At 48.8% G+C, this 16,962-nt stretch overlaps 2 protein-coding genes across 2 annotated transcripts; both read right to left on the minus strand.

Moving 5' to 3' along the window:
• Window positions 1-1,129: 1,129 nt before the first annotated feature.
• Window positions 1,130-15,399, minus strand: LOC142219227 (snaclec 3-like). Its single transcript, XM_075288174.1, has 5 exons — window positions 15,345-15,399; window positions 14,784-15,046; window positions 14,513-14,647; window positions 14,030-14,135; window positions 1,130-1,188 (listed from the first exon to the last, which is right to left on the minus strand). The coding sequence occupies exons 1-5, from the start codon at window positions 15,397-15,399 to the stop codon at window positions 1,130-1,132; spliced, it is 618 nt and encodes a 205-aa protein (XP_075144275.1).
• On the minus strand, window positions 1,232-5,597 carry LOC142183177 (proteoglycan 3-like). The gene is made up of 5 exons (XM_075258116.1): window positions 5,594-5,597; window positions 4,743-4,962; window positions 3,754-3,796; window positions 3,464-3,598; window positions 1,232-1,390 (listed from the first exon to the last, which is right to left on the minus strand). Exons 1-5 carry the CDS (start codon window positions 5,595-5,597, stop codon window positions 1,232-1,234), a joined length of 561 nt encoding a protein of 186 aa, XP_075114217.1.
• Window positions 15,400-16,962: the final 1,563 nt, after the last annotated feature.

Genomic DNA, 16,962 nt, shown 5'->3' on the forward strand with positions numbered 1-16,962 from the left:
TCTGCTACATTGGACACTGCTACATCGTCAGCACTTAGGGTTGAGCCGATCTTTACATTTCAGGATCGTTTTTAAAATCCAATTTCCGATCATTCGAAGATTGGATTTTAAAAACAATCCTATTCACTAAACAGCATGTAGTCCAAAAATTATTGGACCCAACGCTGTGTAGTGATTACTACCCCACACACCACACACACCACCGTTGTCCACTTACCTGCATAGCTACAGCTCCCAGCTCCTCTTCTTGGTCCGGTCCTCTGTCCACTTGTCTTCAGAGTGCCCTGCCCCCGTCTCCCAAGACTAGTATTATGGAGAAGGTGGGGCTTAGGAGAGTGTGGGCGGGTACTGGAAGGGGAGACATGAGTGATGCATTCACGTCTCCCCGCCCACACTCTCCAGCCTCACTAAGCCCCACCTACTCCCTGCATGTCTACAATACTAGTCTAGGGAGGCGGGGGCGCTCTGAAGAGGACAGAGGACAGACATGCTTCCCCTGCTAATAAATATGTGTATAATGACAAATTATCTTTATCTTTTGTCCTGAAATGTCCCGTAATGCGCATTACTATTCGCGGTTTTTTTTTCAAAGTAATATATGTAGATAGACCATGCGGACACTATCACTGATAGACACTTATTTGAGCATTGCAGGCCTGCCCATCTTTGGACCACAGGTATATACAGGGTGTCCCAAAAAAATGTATACTTCAGAGTCTGTAATGTTAGCCATATAGTGTGTTCATTGGATGTCAGTGATTTCTCACTACCCAAGGGTAACCTCTGCGAGCCTTTGTATACGGCAGCAGCAGTGGTGGCCCTACTTTACGCCCTCTGGTGGTCAGACCCAGAGTCTAATCAGACCACGCCTGTAGCCATTTACATATCAGCTTGAGACAAAATTTTGCAGCGATCTGATATTTCCATCGGGTTGCGGTATTTTTTATTTTTGTCAATGAGGATAATAAAGGAAACCAAAGCGCATCCTGGAAATGTGTAATGTGTTTATTATAAACCACAGAGCAGAAGATTAGGTGGAGCGTAGGCAGCACATGTTTATGAAGGTAATTGGGGGAGTCAGGGCTTGTAGAGACCCCAATCTCCCGTTCCAGCCATTGACAGGAGACGCTCAGTAAGTGCAGACATATGGCAGTTTTCTGTGGCAACTTAAAGACACCCACTTTCCAGCTGAAAGAAAGATACGAGAGGTTAGAAGAAGTGATTAAAGGGCCTAATCCATAACGTTTATAATCCAATGGGGGCGCCGGTCGTGTCTGTACTCACTGAGTCTGTTCATGGCCACACACCAGCGTTTCCGTGTTTTGGGGTTTCCACAAGCCCAGTTGGTATAGTTCAGACCGGATCTGTCGACATTGCAGTATCGTGCCCACTAGGAATAATTGACATAAGGAATGGAGTTTAAGAAAACACATAAAACTTACCGACTTTATGCACTCTTTCTTTATGTCATGTGACCACAGTCTGACTACCAGTCTGACTTATCTAAGAAAACAGGAGTACAGTGATAATAAGTGCGTCTCCGAAATGATTAGTGGTGGAGCAATAAAACTCCTTGAGTTATACAACCATCCTTTGTAACCTCTGTGTGTGCTGTGTGCAGAATCTTCAGTGTATTTCTATGAAATGTATCATTGCGCTTCTTCCCCTGCCTCCAGCTTGTAAGAGATGAAAAGAAGAAACCTGCTGAGGGCTAGATAGGTATTAGCTTCTAGTAGGCAAGAAAAATGGAAGAACAACAACAGCGCTTTTCAGAGCTATATACTGCAGGGACAGGAGTCGAGATTTCAATGGGGTGTCCCCCCAAATCAGGTATACAGAGCAATTCAGTCCATCGATATACGCTAAACCCAGCTTTGCAGACGGTGTCCCCCAAACAACCTAACAGGGATACAGAGCAATTCAGTCCAGCCAATGGGTTAGGGCAGGGGCGGATCCAGGGCTGGGCGAGCCGGGCAACCGCCCGGGGCCCCGCGCTTAGCGGGGCCCCGCAGCGCGGCCGGGACCTAACAAAATGGTTCCGGTCGGCATGTCCCGACTCCAACTGAGCTCAGCGTTAAAGCAGGAGCTGACAGCTCCTGCTTTAAACGCCTATGTATTCGGCTCATCGGCGGTAGGACGCCGATGAGCTGAATGCATAGGCGTTTAAAGCCGGAGCTGTCACAGCTCAGCTCCTGCTTTAACGCTGAGCTCCGGCCTCCGGCATTTGTAGCCGCGATGTGATGACGTCATCACATCACGGCTACAATATGTGTATGAGAGAGGAGAGAGCTGCGAGGGAACGAGGAATGGTGAGTGTGTGTGAGAACGGCATGACACTGGGGCAGATGGAGGGGGGGAGAACAGCATGACACTGGTGCAGATGGAGGGGGGAGAACGGCATGACACTGGGGCAGATGGAGGGGGGAGAACGGCATGGCACTGGGGCAGATGGAGGGGGGAGAACGGCATGGCACTGGGGCAGATGGAGGGGGAGAATGGCATGACACTGGGGCAGATGGAGGGGGGAGAACGGCATGACACTGGGGCAGATGGAGGGGGGGAGAACAGCATGACACTGGGGCAGATGAAGAGGGGGAGAACAGCATGACACTGGGGCAAATGAAGGGGGAGAGAACAGCATGACACTGGGGCAGATGAAGGGGGGAGAATGGCATGACACTGGGGCAGATGAAGGGGGGAGAACGGCATGACACTGGGGCAAATGAAGGGAGGGGAGAGAACAGCATGACACTGGGGCAGATGGAGGGGGGAGAACGGCATGACACTGGGGCAGATGGAGGGGGGAGAACAGCATGACACTGGGGCAGATGGAGGGGGGAGAACGGCATGACACTGGGGCAGATGAAGGGGGGAGAACGGCATGACACTGGGGCAGATGAAGGGGGGGATGGCATGACACTGGGGCAGAGACGGGGCTGAAATGAAACTGTGGGCAGATAAAGGGGGAGAATGGCATGAAACTGGGGACAGAGATAGAGGGGGGGACATGAAACTAGAGGTAGATGAAGGGTGTATATGAAATGGGGGGAGATATAATTTACGGGTGACTGTAGGAGGATTATACTGTGTGGAATCACATGAAAATTGAATGAGAATGGGTGGAGTCAACATAAAAGTGGGTGGGGCCTAATTTGTTGCGGCGTGCTGCGCGCGCCGCACATTTTGTTCCCTCTTTCTAGTCTTCAACAGTTGAGAAGTACAGGTTAGAAGTGCAAGACCCCCAGTAAGTAGGGCCCCGCCAAAGTCAATTGCCCAGCCCCCCGCAAACCCTGGATCCGCCACTGGGTTAGGGAATGGATGCCAAGTATGAAGCTCTTCTGCCCCAAGACAATGGGGAGCAATGCCATTATCTGGCCCCATTATGGCTTCCTGTATTAACCCTTTCTTTGGGGCTCCGATGGAAGATGTCAACAGTACATATAGGAAATGTCGCTGTACTTACTCTAGTTGTCTTAATAACACCAATCCAGACATAGGCGGAATTACTAACGTGCGTCTTCAGCAATGTCACCAAGAAATTATTAGCACAACAGCCATGAATGGAGCTCAAGTGTCCTCTCCTAAAGCGGCAGGCAGTCTACAGGAGGAAATAGAGGAAGCAATAGGTTACTTTTGTAGCAGTTTGCTGCTTTGCTCCTTTCCTCTGATGATGTCACCAGTTCAAGGTTCTAATATGGAACATCAAAAAATCATGGTGACAATACAGAGGTGTGTGTAACCTGCTATTGTTACCCGGCTATCCCTCATCTGAACACTGGGGAATATCCTCAACCAACTGAGTAATAAATGAGACACATAAACATACCCAGGCACTAGGGTTGAGCGATCGTGTTCAGAAAAGATCGGATTCCGATCGGCGATCGAGAAAATGTCACGATCGCGACTGGAATTCTGAACACGATCTTTTTAGGTGGGATCGAGATCGGTGATTATTTCCCTATTTCCCTTTGCTACTGGCCAAGCATTGTGGGAAAAGCTAACAATGTTAGCCTTCACACTGAGTATACGCTTCGCTCATTCTGAGCGGAGTGTATACTCAGTGTGAAGGCTCCACTGCGGTTCCATAGGAATGAATGGAAGCAGCCGGCACACAGCCTTAACTCCCTGCGCGCCGGCTGCGACCATTCATTCTAAAGGGAGACTAGCTATTATCTCTAGTAGCTACTTACCTGCAGAGATGGCTGGTCCAGTGCCCGGTGTTCTCGTTCTTCTTTGCCTCGCTGCACCCTCCTCCCAGGTTAGTGTTTAAAGAGCTAGGAAGAAGGCGGGGTTTGTGGCTTAGGAAAGTGTGGGCGGGTAGAGGGCGGGTAGACGTGACATCTCCCCTCCCAGTACCCACCCACACTCTCCTAACCTGGGAGGCAGGGGGCAGCGAGGCGAAGAAGAATGAGAACACCGGGCACCGGACCAGCCATCTCTGCAGGTAAGTGGACACCAGGGGGGACTAAGTAACCAGAGGATAAAAAAAATTTCTCTGGCTACTTAGTGATTTAAAAAAATCCCTACACAGCGTGGATTCTAACAATTAAAGCGTTCACTTGTTATACTCCATGCTGTATAGCGAATAGGATAGTTTTTAAAATCTGATCTCCGATTAGTAAAAAAATCCTATTGACTTGCTTTGGGATTGGAATTCTGATTGAGATCGGGTTCGAATGAAAAATGATCGGAAATCGGATTTCAAAATCGATCCTGAAAAGTCAAGATCGGCTCAACCCTACCAGGCACATATGAATATTCTAGGACGGGGGAAAACATGGTAGCCGCAGGTTCCTTTATCAGGACACTCAGAAACTTCTGCTTTTTCAGTAAAATCTGGCTCCAGCTGGTGATTCTCTTCAGGCAGACATAAGTCTTTATCATTCCTCTCCTCGAAGGTATGGCCTTCTTCTTCGGCAGGTTCCATTAACTTGTCTGTAAAGTTTCCCTGAGCATCATCTCCTGGAAACAGAACAGAAGTATTGGAAATGTGGGTGTTTTTTTTTTTTTTTTTTTTATCTGGTTGCATTTTAGGAACTTGTACGGCCAGGTACGTCGGTCCATGAAGCTGATACCAAATGGTGCAAAATGATAAGAGAAAAACAGTGGACAGGATTTCCTAAGAGTAACGACCGAAACATTTACAGACTCACGTTCTTAATATTCAGCGACTTGACAACATGTCTTACATGAAACACTATAGTTGACCAACTCCATATTATATATACAGGGGGGGGAGACCTCTGAGGTACATGCAACATTAATATACCAGAAGAAGCAGCCACAGACTGTATAGAGGGGTGAAGGCACAGTCATGTTTATTGGAACATTAGAGCGGTCTTCAGTAGTGGAGCAAGTATAAGAGGACACAATAAGTAGAGGTCTCCAACATGGAGGACAATCTGGATGGCACTGTGAGTGTTGGCATTGGTTGGCAGGGTGTTACTAGTCCAGAAAAAATCCAGTCTGTGATTCAATGGTGGGTCCCAGAGGCTTAGAAGAAGACAACCCCAGTTGGAGCAGATTTTGGAGGTTCCTGGGTCTATTTACGAGGGTCTTTTTTGTGATTGCAGCCCACTGCAACATAACTCACTCATTACTGAACCGAGGTCACAGCTTTATATCAGTTCAGGACTGTAGTGATCCGGCCGTTCTAGAGATAACTTCATCATAACTCACTATGATGGAGAAATTCCATTCACACTGCCATGGTCCAAGTGGGAAATGTAGCCACCCAAATCACTGAGTCTGACTCTAATGTTATGTGTTTCCACAGCCCAACTCCAACTCCTGCTCCCTCATCATGATGCCATGGGTTTCAGAGTCACTGACTGACCCCATGGAGAACCCTGAATCCTCCATCCTGCACAACATTAATGGTGCCCCAACCTCTGTAAGGCAGGAGACTTACTACAGAGAGTGAGCCAGGAGAATCTACTACCGCCACCATACACACCACAGACCCGCCGATTACCATTGCTCCCTTTAGAGCAAATCTACAGCCACTGTAAGCCCAAACATCACTACACCCATCCTCCATCCACGCTGTGTGCACAGCTTCTTAGCCGATCCCTGCTACCGCTGTTGTATGATTTCAAGGCTTAGGGGACAGTGGACAAATGTTTCTCCATTACGCTGTTAGGGTAAGTTCACATTTTGACACCGAGAGTGACCCGCCTTCCACGACTGTCGTGGCTTCCGACAATCATGGCTTCCCCCTCCAGAGTAGGCTCAAATAAATGGGCCGACTCCAGATGTTGCTGCTGCGAGATGAGCCGCAGAATCCGCCTGAAGAAAGGGCAGCTCGCTCCTTTTTTTCTGTGAGTGACAACATACCGCTCATGGAATAAAGTAGCCTGGCGGTCTCCATAGACCACCATTGTGAGGGGGCGGATTATGACGTGGATTAGAGGAAAACTGTGTTAGTGGGAATTTCTTACAGGGGGGGAGGGGGCGTGGGTGATTTCAACTTGACCCCCGGTGGGTTGTTCTTGACTAGAGATGAGCGAACACTAAAATGTTCGAGGTTCGAAATTCGATTCGAACAGCCGCTCAATGTTCAAGTGTTTGAATGGGTTTCGAACCCCATTATAGTCTATGGGGAACATATACTCGTTAAGGGGGAAACCCAAATCCGTGTCTGGAGGGTCACCAAGTCCACTATGACACCCCAGGAAATGATACCAACACCCTGGAATGACACTGGGACAGCAGGGGAAGCATGTCTGGGGGCATAAAAGTCACTTTATTTCATGGAAATCCCTGTCAGTTTGCGATTTTCGCAAGCTAACTTTTCCCCATAGAAATGCATTGGCCAGCGCTGATTGGCCAGAGTACGGAACTCGACCAATCAGCGCTGGCTCTGCTGGAGGAGGCGGAGTCTAAGATCGTTCCACACCAGTCTCCATTCAGGTCCGACCTTAGACTCCACCTCCTCCGGCAGAGCCAGCGCTGATTGGCCGAAGGCTGGCCAATGCATTCCTATGCGAATGCAGAGACTTAGCAGTGCTGAGTCAGTTCTGCTCAACTACACATCTGATGCACACTCGGCACTGCTACATCAGATGTAGCAATCTGATGTAGCAGAGCCGAGGGTGCACTAGAACCCCTGTGCAAACTCAGTTCACGCTAATAGAATGCATTGGCCAGCGCTGATTGACCAATGCATTCTATAAGCCTGATGAAGTAGAGCTGAATGTGTGTGCTAAGCACACTCATTCAGCACTGCTTCATCACGCCAATACAATGCATTAGCCAGTGCTGATTGGCCAGAGTACGGAATTCGGCCAATCAGCGCTGGCTCTGCTGGAGGAGGCGGAGTCTAAGGTCGGACCTGAATGGAGACTGGTGAGGAGCGATCTTAGACTCCGCCTCCTCCAGCAGAGCCAGCGCTGATTGGCCGAATTCCGTACTCTGGCCAATCAGCGCTGGCCAATGCATTCTATTAGCTTGATGAAGCAGAGTATGCACAAGGGTTCAAGCGCACCCTCGGCTCTGATGTAGCAGAGCCGAGGGTGCACTTGAACCCTTGTGCACCCTCGGCTCTGCTACATCAGAGCCGAGGGTGCGCTTGAACCCTTGTGCACACTCTGCTTCATCAAGCTAATAGAATGCATTGGCCAGCACTGATTGGCCAGAGTACGGAATTCGGCCAATCAGCGCTGGCCAATGCATCCCTATGGGAAAAAGTTTATCTCACAAAAATCACAATTACACACCCGATAGAGCCCCAAAAAGTTATTTTTAATAACATTCCCCCCTAAATAAAGGTTATCCCTAGCTATCCCTGCCTGTACAGCTATCCCTGTCTCATAGTCACAAAGTTCACATTCTCATATGACCCGGATTTGAAATCCACTATTCGTCTAAAATGGAGGTCACCTGATTTCGGCAGCCAATGACTTTTTCCAATTTTTTTCAATGCCCCCGGTGTCGTAGTTCCTGTCCCACCTCCCCTGCGCTGTTATTGGTGCAAAAAAGGCGCCAGGGAAGGTGGGAGGGGAATCGAATTTTGGCGCACTTTACCACGTGGTGTTCGATTCGATTCAAACATGGCGAACACCCTGATATCCGATCGAACATGTGTTCGATAGAACACTGTTCGCTCATCTCTAGTCTTGACACTTCAATGCTAATGTATTGCAATGCATTGAGAAAGACCAAGACTTTCAATCAGGAGTGTAACTATAATAAAGCAGATCCCGTATAATATAAGTAGTAAAGGGGTGAGCATACACGCATCAGCACCATAGTACTTTCAAATAATTGATCAGCAGCAGCCACGCTCAAGTCCACCATAGTATTACGGTTCTGTGTATTTATTAAAAAATAATATTTTTAAATGGCAGAACCTAGTCTGCAAGGCACTGCAGCGAGGTCCACAGGCCCAATGATGGGTGGCTGTACGTCTGAATAGTGTGCTACCAGTTAAGCTGCACTGGCAGACATGCGGCGCGGTACACAATGTGAACAAGCTGCAACAGTGCCCTTCCAGTTAACCTCACTGGACAGGTGCACAGTACAGCTGAAAACAAACAAGGCTGCCAAGGGATAACTCACCCCAGGTCAGCAACCACAGCAGCTCCTGTAACAGCCAGGAGTAACAAAGGTAGTTAGACAGTAAAGGAAGCTATCTGAGAAACCACACCTGCTATCAGCGCCTCAGGCTGGAACAGAGTCCACGGCTCCTAGCCTGGAGTAGGGCTGATAGTTCAGGATTTTACAGGTACTGAACTACAGAGCGGATAGTGGCAAGGAAAAGCCCACACAGAGGCCTAGTCTGGCACCTGCCTGAAAACTGCAGCTAGCCCTGAACTACTGTCTTTAACAACTTCAGTGATTCTGATTCAAAGTGTGAGCGCTGGGTGGGTGTCGGCTCACACTTTTTAAAGGGAAGTTCCCGCCCAGTAGGGGAGGTGGTAGTGACCTCACCGCTCATGCTCAGTGGGTGAGTGTCACGGGATGGTTAGAGTCTATACTATAGGCAATGTGTAATATATATTTCATGTGGAATGTATTCTCTAACCTGTTATATACATCAATGTGTAGTTGGCTGATTAGGGTCTAGTGTGTTAGCACATTGTATGCAAATCCCTCTAACTAGTGAGGACCAGTGAGGACAATGGGTGGAGATAATCTGATCAGTGTCTCCAAGAAGATGTTGGACGGTGCATTGTCCATAGTAGACAGGGAGTCTGCTCTCCTTGGTATAGGTGAGGGGGGAAGGATCTGTGACTCAGCCCTTCCCACCCACAGATAGAGGAAGTAACAGTTTAGTATATAGTTGTAGCTTGCAGTTAGTATGTGTTAGCCGGCCTGTGCACAGCTCTGCAGAGAGCCAGGACTTAGTTACAGGACCAAGGAACCAAAGTTATCATTGGATTGTGACTTCTGTGGACTTATTGTTATTACGGTTGATGTGACCGCCGCCGGCTACTAACTTTGTGGATTACAATAAATTGCTGTTGTCTCCCGACCTCTTGCGTCCGTGTTGATTCAAAAGACCATCCGGAGGAAGACGTATACCTTTGCTCCGTGACAACTGGTGGCAGCGGTGGGATCAACAGCGGACAGCGAGATGGACTACAGCAGCCCAGCGATTAATGGAGCCACAACCTCAGAATACAGGAACTGGACTATGGCAAGTCTACAAGTAAGGGCCCGGGAACTAAACCTGAGTTACCAGGGAAGAACGAAAGATCAACTGATCGAGGCACTGGAGGAGATGACCCTGCAAAGCGACCATGAGGAGGGCTGCCCCCAGGAGACTGGAGAGATACGGGAGTGGCAGGTACAGACCCAAAAGAGCAGATGGGTTGTTTTGTATGAGGAGGAGTTGGCAGTGCTGGGGCTAGGAGCAACTGCAGAGCAAAGGAGTAGAGCATTACAGAGGGCTCAGGAAACGGAGAAGGAGGAACAGAGAATGGCGCATGAAAAGGAAAGAATGGCGCATGAAATGCGAATGGCTGAGATAACTACGCGGAATTATAATCAAACGTCGGCCCCCAGCCCAACAGTGAGAGAACCACCATATGTCTCCCATAAACACTTCAAGACCTTTGATGAAGCGGCTGGGGATGTTGATGGATATTTTCAGGACTTCGAACACCAGTGCCACCTGATGGAAGTCCCAGAGAAGGATTGGGTCCGGTATCTGGTGGGGCACCTACGAGATGGGGCTGCGGAAGCTCTCAGAGCCATGGACCCTAGTGATCAGCGGGACTATGAGGCCATTAAAAGAGCGGTGCAGAAGTATTATGCCGTCACTCCAGAGACCTACCGAGTTCAATTCCGCTCTTTGTCTTACAATGGGGGAAGCTCCTTCCACATGTTCGCCCACAAGTTGAAGCAAGCATGCAAGCGCTGGCTAGAAGGAGAGGAGGCTGTCACAGTCGATAAGATCCTCCAAGTCATACTTAAGGAACAGTTCTTTTCCCAGTGCCCCGCTGAGATCCGTGAGTGGGTGCTGGAACGGAACCCAGCCACAGTGGAGCAAGCTGCTTCCCTTGCAGATGAGGGCCTGACCATCAAGCCGCAGTGGAAGAGGTTGTTTGCAGAGGAGCGGAAAACTACCACAGTCCGCCAGACACCCTTCATCCAGCCACCCACCTTTCGTGCCCGGCCTCAGGATTACAATTCCCCCTCTACCCCTGCCCCAGCCCATCGGCCTCCAGCTATGAACAACCCTGTCCCTAGACAACGACCTACTGGAAGAATGCTAGAGCGCAGATGTTTTGGGTGCGGGCGGCCTGGACATTTGCAAGCTAGTTGCCCTGTTAACATGGGGGCACGGGCCACCGTGGCATCCCGGCCTATTCACTACCTGGGAACCACCCCTAGGACTGAAAGTTTGGCCCCATTTCCAGATGACTCCATGAATGACCCATCTGTTCCACCTCCAGGGGTCTATGGGATTCAGCCTTCCGCCACACATCCCGCAAACCTTCAGCGGAAGCACTTGCAGGAGGTCCTACTGGATGGCCGAACAGTTGTTGGATTCCGGGACTCGGGAGCTTTCCTAACGGTAGCGGACCCCCGAGTGGTTCGACCCGAGGCCCTAGAGGAGGGCCCTGGCCTTTCTATCGAGTTGGCAGGAGGTACTCGGAAACGTATTCCTAAAGCTACCGTGGAACTCGACTATGGTTATGGACCAAAACGATGCACAATTGGTGTGATGAGCGGGCTGCCGGCCGATGTTCTGTTAGGCAACGATGTTGGAAATCTACAGTGCCACTTTGTGGGAGCAGTGACCCGAAGCCAAGCTCAGAGAGACGCCAACATGGATCGACCGGATTTTTTGCCAGATGCCAGCCCTTCAACTCTACAACTTTACCATTCAGTACCGCCGAGGGAACCAACACCAGAACGCAGATGGGTTATCCCGGCAGGAGGACATATGAGCTATAGAGACTGATGTGCATTCCCCAATTTACCTGTGTAGGCCAATTGTGTCATGCACATGTTTTGAGAGGGGGAGGGGTTGTCACGGGATGGTTAGAGTCTATACTATAGGCAATGTGTAATATATATTTCATGTGGAATGTATTCTCTAACCTGTTATATACATCAATGTGTAGTTGGCTGATTAGGGTCTAGTGTGTTAGCACATTGTATGCAAATCCCTCTAACTAGTGAGGACCAGTGAGGACAATGGGTGGAGATAATCTGATCAGTGTCTCCAAGAAGATGTTGGACGGTGCATTGTCCATAGTAGACAGGGAGTCTGCTCTCCTTGGTATAGGTGAGGGGGGAAGGATCTGTGACTCAGCCCTTCCCACCCACAGATAGAGGAAGTAACAGTTTAGTATATAGTTGTAGCTTGCAGTTAGTATGTGTTAGCCGGCCTGTGCACAGCTCTGCAGAGAGCCAGGACTTAGTTACAGGACCAAGGAACCAAAGTTATCATTGGATTGTGACTTCTGTGGACTTATTGTTATTACGGTTGATGTGACCGCCGCCGGCTACTAACTTTGTGGATTACAATAAATTGCTGTTGTCTCCCGACCTCTTGCGTCCGTGTTGATTCAAAAGACCATCCGGAGGAAGACGTATACCTTTGCTCCGTGACAGTGAGAAATAGCACTTAGCCTGTGAGCGGTACCAATAGGTCTGAGCATGCTCAGTAGGCCGAAGGCTGGACGTACACTCCAGACACCCTACTACATGAGGCCGAGGGCGAGGGTTAAATTGACTCGCAGGTGGCGCTGTTCACAGAGACTGAACCCTGCAGGACCCAATCCTAACACATAGTACCAGTAAATCTGTGAGGAGCATATTATACTGTGTGGGGGCCATTGTGGATCATTAGACCATGGCGGGAGGCAGGGGCTGGAAAAAAATGTATAAGGTGTGGGTCACTTTTTTGTGAATGCAGCCCACTGCAACATAACTCACTCATTACTGATCCGAGGTCACAGCTTTATATCAGTTCAGGACTGTAGTGATCAGGCCGTTCTAGAGATAACTTCATCATAACTCACTATGATGGAGAAATTCCATTCACACTGCCATGGTCCAAGTGGGAAATGCAGCCACCCAAATCACCAAGTCTGACTCTAATGTTATGTGTTTCCACAGCCCAACTCCAACTCCTGCTCCCTCATCATGATGCCATGGGTTTCAGAGTCACTGACTGACCCCATGGAGAACCCTGAATCCTCCATCCTGCACCAACATTAATGGTGCCCCAACCTCCGTAAGGCAGGAGACTTACTACAGAGAGTGAGCCAGGAGAATCTACTACCGCCACCATACACACCACAGACCCGCCGATTACCATTGCTCCCTTTAGAGCACCTCTACTTAGCCGATCCCTGCTACCACTCTTGTATGATTTTGGGGCTTAGGGGACTGTGGACGAGTGTTTCTCCATTACGCTGTTAGGGTAAGTTCACACGGGGAGCGTTAAGGCGGATTTTAACACCGAGAGTGACCCGCCTGCCACAACTGTTCTACCACAGTACCTTCAAATAATTGATCAGCAGCAGCCACGCTCAAACTAGTCCACCGTAGTACCAGTAAATCTGTGAGGAGCGTATTATACTGTGTGGGGGCCATTGTGGATCATTAGACCATGGCGGGAGGCAGGGGCTGGAGAAAATATTATACTGTGTGGGTCACTTTGGAGTATTATATTGGAGGGGGTGACAGAAGGGAGACTTTTGTACTGTATGGAACATAGGATATTGTGTGGGGCTGTTGGGGAGCATATTATACCGCGTGGGGCGACTAAGGGGTATAATACTGTGTTGGTGCTCTGGGGAGCATATTATACTGTGTGGAACATTTATATACCACATGGGGCCATGGTTGGGGGGGCCAAGGGAAGCATTTTATACTGTTGAGGGCACTGTGGAGCATAATATACCATGTGGAGCATTATACTGTCGGCCAGCCTTGTCCCCTGGTGACCCCAAACTGCACATCATAGTCTGTAGAGTCAGCCATGAAGGATATAAAATAATAAAGGAAACCATCACGCGTGCAATTCCATGTAAACGTCTCATACTTTTATTATAAGCCACATAGCAGAAGGTTAGGAGGTTATAATCTGGACAATGCAAATGGTGGACGGTGGATTACAGGAGGCCGCTACTAATCCAACTTCGTCGCGTTACAGTCATCTAAAGCCGCTGCGTAAAGCGAGATGAGCCGGGCCGACGTTCAGTAACTGCAGACGAATGGAAGTCTTCTGCGGCAATTTACAGACACCCAGCGTCCGGCTGTAAGGAAGATAGTAAAGGGTTAATAGATACAGACACTCAGGACTATAGTCGTCCATCCTCAGGGCTTGGTTCTAGTCTATGATCATGTTGATACAAAGGTCTGAAAAGGAGCCGCACAGACAACATGGTGGTAATGGCGGCTTCTGTGCTTGCGGCCGAGTTCACACGAGGCAGGATTGTAACACAGATTCTACTATTAGATCGGAAGTAATTTAGGAATTGTAATGATGACTTATTATTTAGTGAGTAATATATAATATAATTTCCATTGATCTCAATGAGACAATATTGTGTTCTGTACTTACTGAGTTTGTTCATGGCCACACACCATAGTCCTCGTCTCTTACGGTTTCCACAAGACCAGTTGGAATAGTTCAGGCGGGATCCGTCAACATTGCAGTATCGGCTTTGCTACAAATAAGGTCAAAGTTGGATACAAATTCACAAAATAATGGAAAACAACACACAGTAAGATGGACACTAGGGACAGACTACTGCTTAGGGTGTCCTATAGGTTACAATGAACTGCCCCTTAAGATAGTCCATAGATCTACAGAGATACTAAGGGATTAGCACAGGTCTAATGGACTAGGCAAATATGCCCGGGACTCCTGCTCTCCAATAGCAAAGGGTTGGGGAATGGATGCCAAGTACTGAGCCCTTCTGCCCCAGGACAATGGGGAGAGATGGCCTCACCAAGCTCTAGTAAGATGTCCAGTATTGTTCCCTTCTATGGGGAGCCATTGCTTGATGATACAAGTACACACAGAAAATGTCGCTGTACTTACTTTCCTTCCCTTAGCGACGCCAATCCAGACATAGATGGAATTGCGGACGTGTCTCCTGAATGCTCTCGCCAGGAAGAGATTGGCTCTGGAGCTGTGGATGGAGGCCAGGTTGCCTTTCCTTCGAAGACAGGTAAACTAAGAAAGCAAAAAGAACAGAGAGAAAGCAGAAGGTTAATGAAGCAGTGGACATTTACAATGGGAGAATATACTGTATACACTTAGACATCACACAAAGGATGGGAAGGCTAATAAATAAGACATAGAAACATACCCAGGCCCATAGGAAGGACTTGGGATTGAGGAAAATATGGTATCTACATCTTCCTTTCTCAGGACACTCGGAATCTTCAGCGTTTTCAGTAAAATCTGGCTTCAGGTTGTCATATTCTTCAAGCATAGACAAGTCATTTCCATCCCACTCGTCTTCGCTCTCATTCTCACCCTCAGCCTCATCAAATGTCTCCTCCATGTTATCGCTTTCATCCTGGGAAGTTTCCATCAACTTGTCCGCAAAGTTTTCCTGAGTGTCATCTCCTGGGAACAAAAACATCGCAGTAAAAATGTGGGTGACCTTTGCTTACCTGGGAGCGAGACAGATGTGACCTCAACACGTGTGAAGACTATGGCCAAGCAATGAGAGAGACCTCCGTCCTTAATAACAAAAGGGTCGAGCAGCCGAAATCTTCCCTGACATCTGTTTCCAGGGACAAGTCGGGGGGCAAATATGTAATGTGTATGCCAGCCCCCCCAGTATGAACTATTATAACACTGGATATCCAGTCTGAATATGTATCAGCATCAATGAGAAGGTTTGTCTTCATCACTGACTCACCAGATTCTTGGGCGAAGGCCGTGCCCACCAAGAGCAGCAGTAGAAGGTGCACCATGTCTTCTAGAAGGCTTCTCAAACTTCTGATGATCTGCTGCTTTGTGTTCGCTTGGTCTTCTTTTTATATCTGTATTTTAGGAAGTAGAGCGGCCAGGTACGTTGGTCCATGAAGCTGATAACAAATGGTGCAAGGTGATAAGAGATAAAAGGCCTACAAGGTTTCCTAAGAACAACGGCCCATTATAGTTAGGAAACTCACTTGTTTCTTAGCATTTGGTAAATTGACTAAATGTATTAACTTGTAAACTATAACTGACCATGTAAATATTGTATATAGTGCCGTCTGTAGTAGAACCTATGGAGTGACAAGCCGTATTCCCATATTACATGGGCCTTTTACTGGAAAAGTCAGAGAAGACAGCTAATGGTATGAAGAGCAGCTATATTAATGGGCAACTGCCCACTGCTAGCCTCCGAACCCTCCAGCATCGCCTCCATCTGCCAGAACACCGGCTGTTGTGCGACGTCCGCACACGCTGGAGCTCGATGTACCACATGTTGAGTAGAGTGTGTGAGCAGCAGAGACCCTTGATGGAGTACCATCTCCAAAACCCAAGGGTTCCTCAGAGTCAGCTCCCGCAGTTTCTGCACCATGAGTGGCCATGGATGGCAGACTTATGCAAGATCTTGCTTGTCTTTGAGGATTCATCCTTGAGGGTCAGCTGTGACGACGCACTTGTGAGTGTCACAATCCCTCTCCTGTGTGTGATGCGAGTATCCTTCATTGCCATCAAGGATAATGCATTCTATGCTGAGGAGTCGGGCATAGGAGCAGAACCATCCCAGCAGGATAGTCAGTGCACACTTGTATCCGCTTCACAGCGTATATTGAGGGAGGAGGATGAGGACGAAGTGGCAGATCTCATTGTCACACAGGAGGCTAGCGGGGCAGTTCATTGCGCTCCATTGCTGCAGCGCGGATGGGGCGAAATGTAGGAGGAGGATGAGGAAATGGAGAGTGAGCATTCCAGTGGGGGCAGCCAAATGACGCCAAGTAACACTCTGGCACACATGGCTGAATACATGTTGGGGTGCTTTGCAACTGACAAATGCATTGTCAAAATCCTGGAGAGCAACAACTACTGGATTTTTGCAATGCTCGACTCCCGGTATAAAAATGATATTTCTAATTTTATTTCGGTAGAGGGGAGGGCCAGTCGCATGAGTGATTGCCACAAGCAACTGGTGCAGAATATGATGGCGATGTTTCCATCAACTCTCGTTGGCGGCACACAGGAGAGTTCCTCCAACAGGCGACAAACTGCCATCCGGTCCACACCCGGCAGGGGCACACTCTTTAAGGTCTGGGACACGTTAATGGCACCCACTCGCCAAACTACCGCCACCGAGGGGCCTAGTGACACCAGGAGGGATAAGTATAGGTGCATGTTGCGGGAGTACCTGGCCGACACCAGCCCTGTCCTCTCCGATCCCTCTGCGGCCTATACTTATTGGGTCTCCAAGTTGGATTTGTGGCTGGAACTTGCGCTGTATGCATTGGAGGTCCTTTCCTGCCCTGCCGCCAGCGTGCTTTCTGAAAGGGTCTTCAGCGCTGCCGGTG

This window comes from Leptodactylus fuscus, chromosome 10, assembly GCF_031893055.1.
Source record: "Leptodactylus fuscus isolate aLepFus1 chromosome 10, aLepFus1.hap2, whole genome shotgun sequence".
Classification (NCBI taxonomy): domain Eukaryota; kingdom Metazoa; phylum Chordata; class Amphibia; order Anura; family Leptodactylidae; genus Leptodactylus; species Leptodactylus fuscus.